The sequence below is a fragment of the Euphorbia lathyris genome, chromosome 7 (genome assembly GCF_963576675.1).
Source record: "Euphorbia lathyris chromosome 7, ddEupLath1.1, whole genome shotgun sequence".
NCBI classification, from domain to species: domain Eukaryota; kingdom Viridiplantae; phylum Streptophyta; class Magnoliopsida; order Malpighiales; family Euphorbiaceae; genus Euphorbia; species Euphorbia lathyris.
Genome location: NC_088916.1, coordinates 80,206,655 through 80,222,237, shown reverse-complemented (window position 1 = coordinate 80,222,237; position 15,583 = coordinate 80,206,655). Strand labels below are relative to the sequence as shown.

The window sequence follows — 15,583 nt, the reverse complement described above, 5'->3', positions numbered from 1 at the left end:
GGGGTAAAATTGCTCCTGACTCAAAACGTTAGGGGTATTTTTGCACCTTAACCCAAGGAAAAAAAGTTTACTTCTCTGGATGAAGTATTTTTAAAATTTAGTTTTAATAGTTAGTTTAGGGAGTTGGTTAGACACTTGTAAAGTTTAATGAACTAATCTATTTCTATGGACAAGTTCAGAGAGTTGGTGATATAAAATAATCAAGTTTAATAAAATGTGGTCAATCTACTATTATGGACAAGTTGAGGCAGTCTGTGATGTATCAGGCTTTTAAATAATAAAGATACTTTTATACATTATTTTCTTTCTTTTTTATTACTCTACTTTTATACATTATCCATTCTTGCATATATATATATATATATATATATATATATATATATATAATATATATAGTATGTTTGCTTGTCATTTTGCTGGGTAAATATAAAATATTAGCAAACTGATCTGACAGTGAAAGGCGGAAGAACAACAACAAGAAGAATCAAGAGGTTGAATATACGTAGGCACTTACGTCAAAACCAATGAAACAGAGAAGGTACATCTTTATATTTCATTATTCCAGGAGGAATCTTTACTTTCTGAATCTACAACGACGAGTTAGGGTTTGAAAAAATGGTAGCAACAAAGGGCAAAGTATGCGTCACTGGTGCTGGCGGTTACTTAGGTTCTTGGGTTGTTCAGACTCTTCTATCTAACAACTACCTTGTCCATGGAACTGTCAGAGAACCCTGTAATCACTATCCTCTAATTTCTTTCTTTCTTTCCTTTATTACATGCTTCTATTCTCTGCTTTAGCTGTTATTTAATTTAGGAATTAGGTTTAAATTTTAGTCATATGATTATTAGGAAAGTGGAGATTTAGTTTGTAGTACAAAATTAGTGTAATCTTAAACCCAATATTGCTCTAATAGAGCAATTTGAAACCCCCCCTATCAGCGTTGACTCTGAGCTCCACATAATGGGGCTTCAAATTGCTGGGTTAGTAAAAGGTTAGGTTTAAAATTGCACATTTTTATACAGGCCTAATACATGCTAGCTCTTTAAATTTGCTTATTTAGTATAACTAGCTCCCTAAACTTGTCTATAAAAAGTATATTAGCTCCATGCACTTTGCAAATGTCTCACCAAATTCCTGAACTTGCTTATTCCGTAACAACTAAATACAAAAACCATAATACTAACTCTCGATCCTCATCCATTCGATCAATCAAACCTGCAACACTAACTCTTATAATAGGTTGAAAGGTAGGAGTAGAAAAAAAATTACCTGATATGTATTTTTAGAATTTAGGTTTAATAAGTTTTTGTATTTAGTTGTTACGGAATAAGCAAGTTTAGAGAGCTGGTGAGACACTTGCAAAGTTTAGGGAGTTAATCTACTTTTATGGGCAAATTTAGGGAGCTGGTGATACGAAATAAGCAAGTTTAAAGAGCTTGTGAGACACTAACAAAGTTTAGGGAGTCAATCTACTTTTATGAAGGCTAAATCTGCTCTTATAGTTAAATTTGTATCTTATCCCTTTAATTTGATTCATTGTTGTGTTTTGGGTTGCTATGCTAACTGAGATATCCTTGTTTCCTTTTGTGTTTATTTCTTATAGGATATTTACAAATTGAAATCTATGATTATCGAGAGGAAAGCAGATTTAGTTTATACATATAAAACCGTGTAGTATTAGTAGTGTTTTGTAGATAGAACAATTTCAGATTTCGTTTCATGTCTGCGTAATCTAAGGTGCAAACATAGCCTTTTAGTTATCGAGTGAAAACAGATTTAGACACCACATATAAAAATATTCAATATTAGCACTAACCTTTGCCACTGGAGTTTAGATGGAACAAACATGAACCCAAATTAACGGGAAATAGACTTTCATTGGATTTTCTGTTAATGGAGTCTGAAATTGTTACATTACAAAATGTTAGTGCCAACATTCCACGGTTTTATATATAAAGTCTAAATCTATTCTCCCGATAAGGCTAAATTTATACTTTTTTTTTAATGGTGTGTATTATTCTGCAGCTGATGAAAAGTATGCTCATTTGAAAAAGCTTGAAAAGGCATCTGAGAATCTCAAACTTTTCAAGGCAGACTTGCTAGATTACAACTCCCTTTATCCTGCTATTGAGGGATGCATTGGAGTTTTTCATGTTGCTTCTCCTGTTCCTTCCGTTGTTGTGCCAAATCCGGAGGTAATACTCATGTACTTGTACGTTTAATTAGAGAACTACATGACTTCTTATATAAGTGAGACAATTCTCCCGATTTTTTCGAGTGACCCAAGCTTTTATATTTGCTCTATGCTCCAAATGGTTTGGTGTAAGTGGTGTGTTAAAAGTCCCACATTGCTAAATCAGATAGCTATATGGCTTTTTATGTACACGAGCCAATTCTCCCTACCTTTTGGGGTGAGTTAGCCTTTATTTACATGGTATTAGTGCCTTGTATTCAATATTGGATCACTTGTTGATATTTGCTTCACTCTCCAAATGGTTTGGGCGTGAGAGGTGTGTGTTAAATATCCAATGTTGATTAATTAGGGAGCTATATGTCACGGGGGGATTTGTATCGACCCGCGTGGCACTTAGTCGCTCGCTATCAAAGTCGGCTAAGTAAGCCTATTGAGTTGTGGAAGTGATATTCGAAAGCACTAAGGACGTTTGAGAGGGTTGGGAGAATGATAGATTGTATTGACAAGCAAATAAGAAAATACAAGTGTTGCAATAGATTTACAAAGTGTTGCAATAGGCTAAATGACTCTCATGCACTTCTTGAATGTCTTGATCTCAAGATATCTCAAATGAATGGCCTTGGCCTCTATTTATAGGCCTTAGTACCGACCTAGTAAGTTTCTAGAATAGTTATAAGTAAAAATGCCTAGAAAAGTCTAGCAGGCAGGCTGCCCAGCCACTTGGGGCAGCTTCCGGAAGGTTCTGGGTGATTTTGGCACGTTCTGGAAGGTTTCTCGCCTAACAGTGGTTCATCTTGCCCAAACCGAGGTTGACTGGATCTGGCACCCAGCCTGTCTGGCCTGCGGGTCCATCGGGCTTCTGCACAGGCCTTTGGACTTTCTCCATGCCAATTCTTCCATTGTGGGTAATTTTCTCCGCATTTCCCTAATGTCATAGACCCAATATAGTCTATAAAACTCCTCCATAAAATATGGTAGCATTTGGGAACCTCTAGACATACCTTTGGATAGGTAGTGTTCAATGGAACACATGAATGTCCAGTGGCTGTGTGTCCAGACTCGGTATAAGGCAGGGGGGAGGCATCTTTATGCCAACATCATGCCCAACAGGCACAGGCCCGTTGGCCGGCTGCTTTGGGCTTGGTGGCAATCCACATTACCAAAACGTATTCCGGGATGGCCAACAACATTGTGTACAGTAAAATGACAAAAATGCCCTTCGGTGCTTTTCTTGCCCTATTGGTGCTTGTCGCGGGCAGTCTTTTGGGTGACTTTCTATCCCGTGACATATATGTCTCCTCGTATACCTGAGGCAATTCTCTCTATCTTTTGAGTGAGTTAGACTCTTATTTACATGGTATTGAAGTCTTGCATTTAATGTTGGATCGACCGTTGATATTTGTTTCACGCTCCAAATATGACCCCTTATATACATGAGGTAATTTCTCACTACTTTTGGGGGTGAGTTAGGCTTTTATTTACATGGTATTAGTATCTTGTGTTCAATTTATTTACATGGTATTAGAGTCTTGCTATTTGCTCAGCGCTCCAAATTGTTTTGGTATGTGTTAAATATCCAACATTGTTTAATTAGGGGAGCTATATGGCTCCTTATATACCCGAAACAAGTATCCCTACCTGTTGGGTTGAATTATGCCTTTACTTACATGATATCAGAACCTTGTATTCAATGGTGGGTCATACACTGATGTTTGCTTCACGCTCTAAATGGTTTAGACGTGAGGTGTGTGTTAAATGTCCAATATTGCTTAATTAGAGAACTATATAGCTCCTTATATCCATGAAACAATTCTCCCCCTTTGAATTAACTTTTGGTGTATAGTTGTCAACTCGATATTCGACTCGTGAATCGAAATCCTCATTTTGTGAATCGTGAATCGAATCCAATTGTAAGATTCCGTTCAGATTCTTAAAATTATAAACAAAAATTCCTAGAGTTTAGAACTTAGTAGAGTGAAGAGTTTGAGTTTCAGTCTTGTTGTCTCTTTTCGATGATTAAAAACCATAAATAGCTATTTTTGGTTTTGAAATTTTGATTTATGTTTTTAAATTTAAGAACCTTGCATGATAGACATATGTCAAACCTTTTATACTCATTGTAAAGAAATTTGTGTTATATAAAAAGCTATAATTATGGAATTATGAATTCTTCATTTTTATTGTTTTATCAATAATTATTTTATATATTTATTATTATTTTTATATTTATTATATTTTTCAATATTTATAAATATGCTCTTATATTTTTAATATTTACACGTTTCCGTTTCCTATGTTTATTAGAAATTCCGTTTCCCCCGTTTCCATTTCAGTTTCCATTTCCGTGCATCATAGATTATTAGAACTTTATTTATACTTCGTTTTCATCAAAATCAATTAAGAGACTCAGACTGGCATGTGTTCATGATCTTAGGTTTTATTAGAGCCGGCTGTAAATGGCACCCTAAATGTGCTTAGAGCATGCGATGAAGCAAAGGTGAAGCGAGTTGTTGTTGTGTCATCTGTTGCTGCAGTTATCATGAACCCAAACTGGCCTAATTCTCAAGTGATGGACGAGAGTTGTTGGTCTGAGAAGGAGTATTGCAGTACAACTAAGGTTTGCAACTCAAACAATCTGTTCTTCTACTGAACTTTCATCCCTGAATTTCTACTTTTTGTTAGTGTCAATTTCGTGTTTCGTGTCAAAATCGTGTTATCTCAGAGATATGTTCCATATGGTTATATATGATATAAATGCTAAAAAAGTGATTTTCCTAACAATCGTCTCGTGTCAGTTGGGTTATATCTGTAAATCGTATTTTCGTGTCAAAAATTGCCAACCCCTACTTTTTGTGATGATGCTACTTTGCTTAATGGAATTAATCATGTAATAATGCGGTATAAGAAGACTTGTTAGCATGTGTTATCGTGTCATAATTGTATTACGTGATCTATACCGCATGATTATGTATGATAGAATAAGCTGCAAATTTAGTCCTATTGTTATTGTGGTAGAATAGATCTTGACTCCACTTATAAAATCGTGCAATGTTGCCACTAGCGTTTTTTAGATAGAGTAATTTCAAACTCTATTAATGAAAGATCTATCAGAAGTCAATTTCACATTAATTTGGTTGCACTTTTGCGCCACCTAAGGTATAAATGTAGCCCTGTGGTTTTTTTTTTTTTTTTTTTTATCTTAAAAAGTTTAGGTAAGGGTAGGTCTACCCACTCCCAAGGTCAGGGCAAACCACAGACCTCGATGAGGATTTACAGTGGAATTTACAGATTACCTACCAATGAGGGCTAAATTTTGGGAACTGTCATGGAACCAATTGAATTAAAAGGTTAAGTTGATAATTAAAGGCCTAATTCATATTAATATTTGACACACTCCCGCACCCGAATGTCCAGTGGGCTTGAAATGTGCACAACACAGACACACATTACCACGTCCTGCAAGTTAATCAACACATGGGATATTAATATAGTTTTAGTCTATATGGTATCCCATGTATTTCAACAATAGATTTAGATTCCATGCATAAAGACGTGCAATATTAGCGCTAACTTTGGTTAAATTTGGATGTTCATGAAACCAAATTAACGGGAAATGAGATTCTGATTTGCTGTTAATAGAGTGTGAAATTGCTCTATCTACAAAATATTAATGCTATTTTTTTTTTTGTAGGTGGAGTCTAAATATGTTCACTCCCAGCATCTGTAGGACTAATTTTGTATTGTATCTATAAGGTCTAAATTTTCCCTTTAGGGGAGTGCAGATTTACACCTAACGTACGCAATGATGTAACTTTACCCCTACCTAATAGAAAATTTGAACGGAATGATTTGACAGTTACTCGATTGCCACATCGAATCTTCAAAACAAGTTTAAACTGAAGCAGTTTCATGATTTTAGCAGATTGTTTTAACAACACAATAAACATTTTAGGTTTTTTTTTGTGATTAGCTTGTATCCGGTAGATTTAAATGTTGGCATTTTGGCAGGTTGTTTGTAACTGTGTGGTAGTAACATTATAAATATTTTAGGCATCATTGATGTTTGAAAGGTCTGTTGTTAATAACGAGTCAACAACAACAATAAAGCCTTAGTCCCGAAATGATTCGGGGTCGGCTAACATGAATTCATGTCCATAAGATGTGGCTAAGTTTTACGCTGGCCTCCACAAACCTACCGCAACCCTCCTCCTTTATTCGGGCTTGGGACTGGCTGTAAATGCCACCAAGTGACACTGACAGGCGGAGTTGTGTTAATAACGAGTCAAATGACATTAAGGCGATTTTGTTTAAATTTTCTGCTAGATGGAGTTGAAATTGTACCATTTTATACGTTAGGGATGATTCTGCATTTCCTGAAAAACTATAGACACAAAGTTGGACCTTATTCCTAATAGAAAAGACACAAAAATAATAATTTTGTCAAACGGATTGTTTATGTAAACAGTGTAGTCGTGTCGTAAATTGATAAGCCTTACATTTTTTTTTGTTACAGAATTGGTACTGTCTTTCCAAGACAGAAGCAGAAAGTCAAGCTTTCGACTATGCAAAACAAAGAGGACTTGTTGTTGTAACTGTTTGTCCTTCTCTGATTTTGGGGCCAATTCTGCAGTCCACATTGAATGCGAGCACCATGTTTCTCCTCAAGCTCTTAAAAGGTGCCAAAAGTTGTGGTTTAATTTTGCGTTTTGATACTTTGATGACTGATTTTTTTTAAACAAAGTGGTTTTCAATGTTACCGAAAAAGGAACTTCTAGTGACACTGTTAAAGTCGGAGGAATTTTTTGGTATGACGTGGTGTATAGGATTTTAGTCTAATCAATCTTGTCTCGTGTAATTCTCTTAGAAAAAAAGTAGTGCACGAGAAGAGAAATTTCAAAATAATAGTTGAGATAAAACACATTGTTTGCTCTCAATTGGTAGAATTTTTCAGTGAAAATAGCTATATGATTTGCTGAAACAGTGAAATGGGGAGGGTAAATTGCACCAATGGTCACTGAAATTTGGGATCGGTTTCAAAAAGGTCATTGAACTTCATTTTGTTTCAATAAAGTCATTGGAATTATAAAAAAAAAAAGTCATTGGACGTTCCTTTTTATTTCTATGAAGTCATTCCAACCAATTCAGAAAGAAAAAGTCATTGGAATAGTGATGTGAGAACCTAGTTGACGAGAAATTACTTTTACATATAACACGACAGTCACATGACAACCGCGTGTATGTCATTTTACAGTCAAAACAAACAGTTTTTGGCTTCCACGTGACAGTTTAATGTAGTCGAATTAAGTAAATAAAAAATGTACTTTTTCTTTTTGCTGTCATGTGTCTGCCATGATATACGGAAGAGCCATTCATTTCCAACGTGGCTGTTATGTCACTGTTCCAGATGACTTTATTGCAATAAAATAAAAGCTTTTATTGAAACAAAACGAAGTTCACTGGTTTTTTTGAAATTGACCCTAAACTTCAATGACCATAGGCGCAATTTACCTCGAAATGGAATGCATAGGCATTATGTAAGATTGGAGGAATACTGATTCTGTGTATTATTGAAAACGTAATTTACAGGATCTAGGATAACAGATATATATACAGCCTAGAGAGATCTATTCTAATTAGGATATTACATGTGCTTTCCTAGTCTAATTAGAATTGCTTGAATTACCATCCTAGACACAATCTCTATCACCCCCCCCTCAAGCTGTACAGATCGAGCACGAACTGTAAGCTTGTCACATAAAAACTGAAATCGCCGACGAGCCAAAGGCTTGGTAAAAACATCTGCGGTTTGATCCTCCGTGGAGATATAACGCACAACCAAAGACTTGGAACGGACCCGATCACGAACGAAGTAAAAATCAATTTCCAAGTGTTTAGTAGTATGATGAAACACAGGATTGGAAATAAACAGCACTCAAGTTGTCACACCATAGAATAGGAGGACTTGACGTAGGATAACCGATTTCGTTCATCAACATTTGAAGCCAGCTGATCTCCGAAGTAGCCGTGGCTAAGGACCTGTACTCGGCCTCGGTAGATGACCGTGAAACTGTCCGTTGCTTTCGCGAAGTCCAAGAGAGGAGATTTGGGCCGAGAAACACAGCATAACCAGTCGTAGATTTGCGATCATCTTGATCACCGCCCCAGTCAGCATCGGAAAAACAGGTTAAGTGTCCAAGAGGACCTTTCTTCATGTGCAGCCCCAATTCCAAAGTACCATTCAAATAGCGCAGAATACGCTTGACCGCCCCCCAGTGAGTTTCCGTAGGTTGATGCATAAATTGTGAAACTTTGTTAACTGCAAAGGCAATATCAGGACGTGTAAACGTCAAATATTGAAGACTCCTAACGATGCTTCGGTAAAGTGTGGAATCAGCGAAGAGAAGCGCATCCCCCAACTTCAATTTCTCGGCAGGATTAGTAGGACTGGCCACGGGTTTAGACCCAAGCATGTTCGCTTTACTCAAAATTGCCTTACAGTACTTGCTTTGATGCAACAACAATCCATCAGAGAGGACACTTACTTCAATGCCCAGAAAATAATGTAGGGACCCCATATTACGAATAGCAAATTGACTCTCAAGAAAAGTGACCAGCCGTTGAAGAAAAATAGGAGAATTCCCAGTTAATAACAAATCATCAACATAGATAAGACAGTAAATACGCACCGAGCCATGAATGTAACAATACAAGGAACTGTCAGTCTTCGAACCAAAGAAACCAAATTGAACAAACTTGGACGTCAATTTTTCATGCCACATCCGAGGAGATTGCTTCAACCCATATAATGACTTATTCAATTTACACACACGAAGAGGATATGAAGGATCAACAAAACCCGCAGGTTGACTCATATATACATCCTCATGTAAATCACCATGCAGAAAAGCATTAGAGACATCTAATTGCAAAGTTTCCCATCCCAGAGACACAGCAATAGATAGAATAAGACGGATAGTAGTAGGTTTTACGACAGGACTAAATGTTTCGGTATAGTCAATACCTGGGCGTTGATTAAAACCTCTGGCCACTAAACGCGCCTTATATCTTTCTATTGTGCCATCAGCTTTAGTCTTCTCCTTGAATATCCAGCGACTGTCAATCAGATTAGCCCCTTGAGGCAAGTCAACAAGCTCCCACGTTCCGTTCCGAATTAATGCATTATATTCCTCAACCATAGCATTTCGCCATTCAGGAGATTTGGAAGCTTGTAGGAAGGTTGTAGGAGTAACAGTCGTTTGTAGAATTTTAGGTTTAAAAGTCCCCACCTGAGAACGAGTTACCAGGCGCTTGTCAGGATCACGTAAGGCATTGATTAAAGGAGAAGCTGATGGAGTCGTAGAATCAGATGTGACAGAGGCTTGATTACTAGACTCCACCGAAATCATAGGAGAACCAGCTTGAGAGTCAGAAACAGACGACACAGTTCTGGGCGTTGCAGGTGAAACCGGTTCTAGAATCACCGGGTTCTGTGCAGGGGCAGAAACAGCAGAAACCGGTGTTCCAAAATCCGGGTTCTGTACAGTGGGCAAAACAGGCGCAGAAACAGTGGTAGGAGCTGACGGAGCAGGGTCTGAGGAACTCGAAAGCAGCTGGAACGTAACTGTTGGAGTGGGTAAAATGGCCGGTGATGGATCATGGATACTAGAACACGGTGATCGAACTAACCCCGAATACGGAAACTCCTGTTCATCAAACAAAACATGACGTGAGACATACGATTTTCCAGATATTGGGTCAAAACACCTATAACCTTTGTGAAGTTTGCTATATCCCAAAAAAATACACTTAGTAGAACGAGGAGACAGTTTATGAGTTGAATAAGGACGTAACCACGGATAACATAAACAACCAAAAACACGCAATTGCGAATAATCAGGCATAGAGCCAAACAATAAATGATATGGTATGGCAAAATTCACTACAGAGGAAGGTAAACGATTAATAAGGTAGACTGCAGTGTCAAAAGCATATGACCAAAAAATAGGCGGTAATTTAGCGTGGTTAAGCAAAGCCAATCCTGTTTCAACAATCTGACGATGTTTACGTTCAGCACAGCCGTTTTGTTCAGGGGTGTAAGGACAAGAAGAACGCTGCACAATACCAACAGTAGACAAATATTTGGTAAGGGCTTGGAACTCGCCCCCCCAATCAGATTGAAAAATTTTGATTGGTAAACCAAAATATTTTTCAACAACAGCACGAAAACGAACAAAAACATCAAAAACCTCAGACTTACGTTTGAGAAAGTAAATCCAAGAATATTTTGTATAATGATCAAAGAATAGAACGTAATAACGACACCCATCATGAGAGGCAATTTTAGCAGGACCCCAAACATCAGAACAAATTAACTGTAAAGGCTGAGTGGCAATAAAAGTAGATTTGATAAATGGAAGTTTATGAATTTTGCTTAAACAACAAGCATCACATAATGATTTTGATTTATTGTTCGAAGCTACAATAATATTATCCGAAACTAATTTGCTAACAACTGGCTGCGCCGCGTGACCCAAACGAGCATGCCAGGTAGAGAGAGCTGCAAAATTTAATTGAACTGGATAGGAAGAAGTCACTGGTAGGTAGTAGAGGCCGTCCTTACTCCGCCCCTTGAGGATTATAGCCTTCGTTTCCAAATCCTTAAGAACAAAAGAGTCGGCAAAAAATTCAACAGAAATTTTATTAGATGCTGTTAGAGACCGAACAGAAATAAGATTATGCGAGGCAGACGGAACAAAAAGGACATCACGGAAATCAAGAGTTTTACCGTTAGCCTGACAGACAAAAGAACCCACGGATTTAATAGGAATTTGAGCACCATTACCTAAAGTGACGTTTTCGGGACCCTGATACTCAGAATGAAGCTGGAGATTTCCCAAATTCGAGGTTAGGTGATGAGTCGCACCAGTATCCATGATCCATTGATTTCCATTTGAAGAGGTAGCTGCAACATTTGATTGAGGACGAAAATTGCGCTGATCCCGAGGGAAAGCTGGCGAGCTACACTTGTTGGCATAATGTCCTCTGCCTTGACAATTAAAACAAGTAATAGTAGAAACATCAACCGGGGCAGATTGAGTTTGAGTAGTCCAAGATTGATTTGAGGCACCACGGCCACGCCCAAAATTACCACGGTTTCCACGACCACGGCCTCGGCCACGTGAATTCCCTCCACGAGACACATAATTAACTGAAGGTGCAACAATATCAAGGGGGGCAGGTTCATCAGATAACTGTAATTCCTCATTCAGCAACAAACCAAACAAATGATTGAAATTGACCGGCACTTGTGTTGCCCGAAGAGACCGAGCCAACGGTTTATAATCGCTGCCAAGACCAGCCAAGACACAATCAACAAGATCATTAGAACGTATCGGATCATCATATAAGGCTAATTGATCAGCTAAAGCTTTAGCCTTCTGCATATAAACAGTAACAGAATCAGATCCCATCTTCAAGGTCTGCAATTGACGACGAATATGGACCACCATGGGGCGCGAACCCTGCGCAAAAATCTCATGAGCTTTAGTCCATGCATCACGATAGGTTTTGGAGCCCATTAGTTGCGGAAGCATAACATCAGATACAGATGAGTATAACCAGGATAAAATTTTCAAATCCTGAGATTCCCAAGCATCAAAACCCTCACTGTCTGCGGCTGGAGGATTTTGTTCCACATGATTTTGAAGTTTATTAGCTCGTAAGACAAGATCAACTTGAGTTTTCCAAACATAAAAATTGGTAGAGGTGAGTTTGGTACTCAAGCTATGGGTGATCGTTCCAACGGGAGAGACAAGAGGAGGAGCGACAACCGAAACATGAGAACCCGAGGAGGCTGATGAGGCTGTTGAACCAGTGGAGTTCGATCCCATAGTTCCAGACGTATTTGAGGAAGCAGTAGACATAATCGAATTGGAAGAGAAGAAAAATTAGGGCAAAAAAAAAAGCAGGAGAAAAGAGAGAGATCTCGGAAAAAATATGGTGTTAACCTTTAGGCTCTGATACCATGTAAGATTGGAGGAATACTGATTCTGTATATTATTGAAAACGTAATTTACAGGATCTAGGATAACAGATATATATACAGCCTAGAGAGATCTATTCTAATTAGGATATTACATGTGCTTTCCTAGTCTAATTAGAATTGCTTGAATTACCATCCTAGACACAATCTCTATCACATTATTGTTAATCTCTTCAAATGCTAATTATACAACTTTAGATAATGCTTTGTTCTTTCTGAGAGCTGATACAGAATGCTGTTTCATTCACAACCTACGATGTACGGACACTTCTTTCGTGTCCATGTCTGTGTTTGTTTGAAACTATTTTAAAGATTATGTTTTAGAAATAACATTTTCCGTGTCCGTTTCCTTGCAGCATAGTTCACAAATATTTTCGTTGATTATTCTAACTTGTGTTATGTATGGCATGCCATTCTGAAGGATGTGAATCAATCGAAAACAAACTTCGTTATGTAGTAGATGTACGTGACGTAGCAGAAGCGCTGCTATTGGCATATGAAAAGCCTGAGGCAGAAGGGAGATACATATGCAGTGTTCATGAAATCAAAACCAGAGACCTGATTGAGAAATTGAGGAGTTTATATCCTAACTATAATTATCCTCAAAGGTAACGGCTTTTTGTAACTCATTTTTGTTGTTTTACTTCCAATTAGTATTCGTTTGTTTCACCTGCTCCTGTTTGTTGTTTGCTGCTACTGTTAGCTGTTTGTTGTTTGCTGTTACTGATAGGTAGCAGATATTAATTAATTTTTCTCTAAAAAGCAATTGTTTCGAATTTTTAACAGACGTTTTTTGTTAACAGACTTAAAAGGCAAAGGCAAAAAGCATCCTGAGGCCCCTGATCTTTCATTGTTTGGTGTATTAAGCCCTCGATCTTTTATTTAGACACATTAAGCCCCTGATCTTTCATCATTTGATGCATTAAGCCCTCGATCTTTCATTTAGACACATTGAGCCCTTGATCTTTCATATATGGGTGTATTAGGCCCTTCCGTAAATCAATTAATATATAGGTTTATTAAGGGCATGTTTGGTTAGGTTTATATAACTGCAGCGTTTCGCATTTTCTCTGGACACTGCAACATTTTGGAGCTTTTCACGAAAAGCTCTTTTCATGAATAGTTGTTTGTAGTTACTTGTTATTGATAAAATTACCCTTCTTATTTCCACAAAATGTGCTTCAATTTTAACATTATTTTTATTTTTAGAACATAATTATCGAAAAACAAGGTTTTATTGTGTTCAATAAATTTTTTATTTTTTATTTAAATTATTTTTATTAATTTGTATAATATATTTTTTATTTTAGAATTTGTTATTTTTAGAACATCATTTGTTGTCACACCAAACATGCCCTTAATAAACCTATATATTAATTGATTTATGGAAGGACCTAATACACCCATATATGAAAGATCAAGGGCTCAATGTGTCTAAATGAAAGATCGAGGGCTTAATGCACCAAATAGTGAAAGATCAGGGGCTCAATGTGTTTAAATAAAAGATCGAGGGCTTAATGCACCAAACAATGAAAGATCAGGGGCCTTAGGATGCTTTTTGCCAAAGGCAAAAGGCAGTTCCAAATTTTGAAAACAAACAGCCACATAAAATTATTCGATTAGGATTGAGAAACAACTTTTGATAGCTATTTAAAAAATAATAATCAGATAACACCTGTCAGCTACCAACAATAGCTAACAACCAGGGGCGGAGACTGGGGTTGCCAAGGGGCGCCTCAGCCCTCCATCCGATGGTTCGGACCCTGTCTCCGGCAAATTGAGTGTTTTGGGGTGCAAGATGCCCCCAAAAGTATCTGTTGAAAATAAAATAGATGAGAAAGATGTAAAATAAGATTGAAAAGAATGGCCCGTAAAAGTTTAGTTAGCGTAAAATTGGCCCCGGCCGAGCAATCTTGTATTTTACAACAACACTTGGTTATTTACTTGAACCAAGCATACCTTTAACCAAGCAAACAAATTAGTCGCGTGCTCTACTTATCATTTTTCATAATGTGGATCAAATTCACCTTTTTGTAGCTCTTTTTGCTGTGTTTTACTCCAAACAGTAGATATAAAAGTGTTCGGTTAGGATTGAGAAATAGCTGTTACTAGTAGTCAAGCTACCAACAATAACTAACAACAACAGATGAACCAAACATAGCTTTAACTAAGCAAACAAATTATTCTTGTGTGCTATTTATCATTTCCCATTATGTGGGTCTTTTTCAATGGGTTTTAAGCGGTTTCACTAATGTTAATTTTTTAGTATCTTCGGACCGGCAAACCGACCGAGTCCGGTTGAACCGGACGGTCCGGTTTGGGTCTTACAACCTTCCTATTGACTCTTTGAACTTTCTTAAAGTAGCCTATTGGTCTCCTGAACATATTGGCTCTTGAATTTGTTTAAAGTGACGCACACTTTTAACTTATCCAAAATCACCCTTTGTTGTGCCACGTGGATTTAGAGAGATCAATATGCCACTTTAATCTAGTCCATGGGATAAATTGGATGTTTGCAAACTATAAGTATAGAGGGACAATTGATTTTTCTGAATAAGTACAAGGAATCAGGTACGGATCTAGGGGTCTAGAGAGGATTTTGAGCACCCACTAGTCATCAGAAAACCCCGAAAATTCTATGAAATCTATGCATGGGGCTTTAATTTTTTTATGTATAAACACCCAAAAAAATATCAATTTAGCCTTTATAAATTACGAGAGACCACTACAAGCATCCCTGTCAGTGAATTCTGGATCCATCGTCATCCGTCACTGAATGTATTAGATTTTATTTTTATTTTATCCTTTTATACCTCATTGTGGGCACAACGGTAAACGTTGTTGTCGTGTGATCAAGAGGTCACAGGTTCGAGTCTTAGGAGCGGCCTCTTGCCAAATAAATTGACAGGGGAAGGCTTGCCCCCAGTACACCCTTGTGGTGGGATCCCTTTCCGGACCCTCGCTCAGCGGGGACGCGTAGTGCACCGGGCCGCCTTTTTATACCTTATTGTGGCTAGTTTCCTAGTATTGATTACCTTGATGGAGTTGTTTCCTAATGTTTCCTTCCAGATTCACTGAGTTTGGGGAAGAACAGCCATTGGTGAGCTCAGAAAAGCTGCAGAAACTAGGTTGGAGTTACAGGTCATTGGAGGAAACTCTAGTAGATTCTGTGGAGAGCTATAGAAAGTCTGGAATCTTGGAGTGAACATAAACTATGCTCGTCTATGTTATTATTTCGTTAATTTTTAACGGCTTTTTTTGTTGATCGATTTCGACTTTAAAATTACAGTAATGTAAAGTCGAAGGATTTTAACGTTAAGAAATGAAATTCACGGGTTATAATGTA

General features: G+C 37.5%; 1 protein-coding gene across 2 annotated transcripts; it reads left to right on the top strand.

Moving 5' to 3' along the window:
* The first annotated feature begins 427 nt into the window (after positions 1-427).
* On the top strand, positions 428-15,583 carry LOC136235230 (cinnamoyl-CoA reductase 1-like). 2 transcript variants are annotated; one of them, XM_066024819.1, is made up of 6 exons: positions 432-733; positions 2,027-2,196; positions 4,630-4,812; positions 6,709-6,871; positions 12,659-12,845; positions 15,307-15,583. In XM_066024819.1, the coding sequence occupies exons 1-6, from the start codon at positions 616-618 to the stop codon at positions 15,440-15,442; spliced, it is 957 nt and encodes a 318-aa protein (XP_065880891.1). In that variant the 5' UTR covers positions 432-615; the 3' UTR covers positions 15,443-15,583. The 2 variants fall into 2 exon arrangements, with proteins under 2 accessions (XP_065880892.1, XP_065880891.1); XM_066024820.1 differs by lacking the exon at positions 4,630-4,812 and having other exon boundaries at positions 428-733.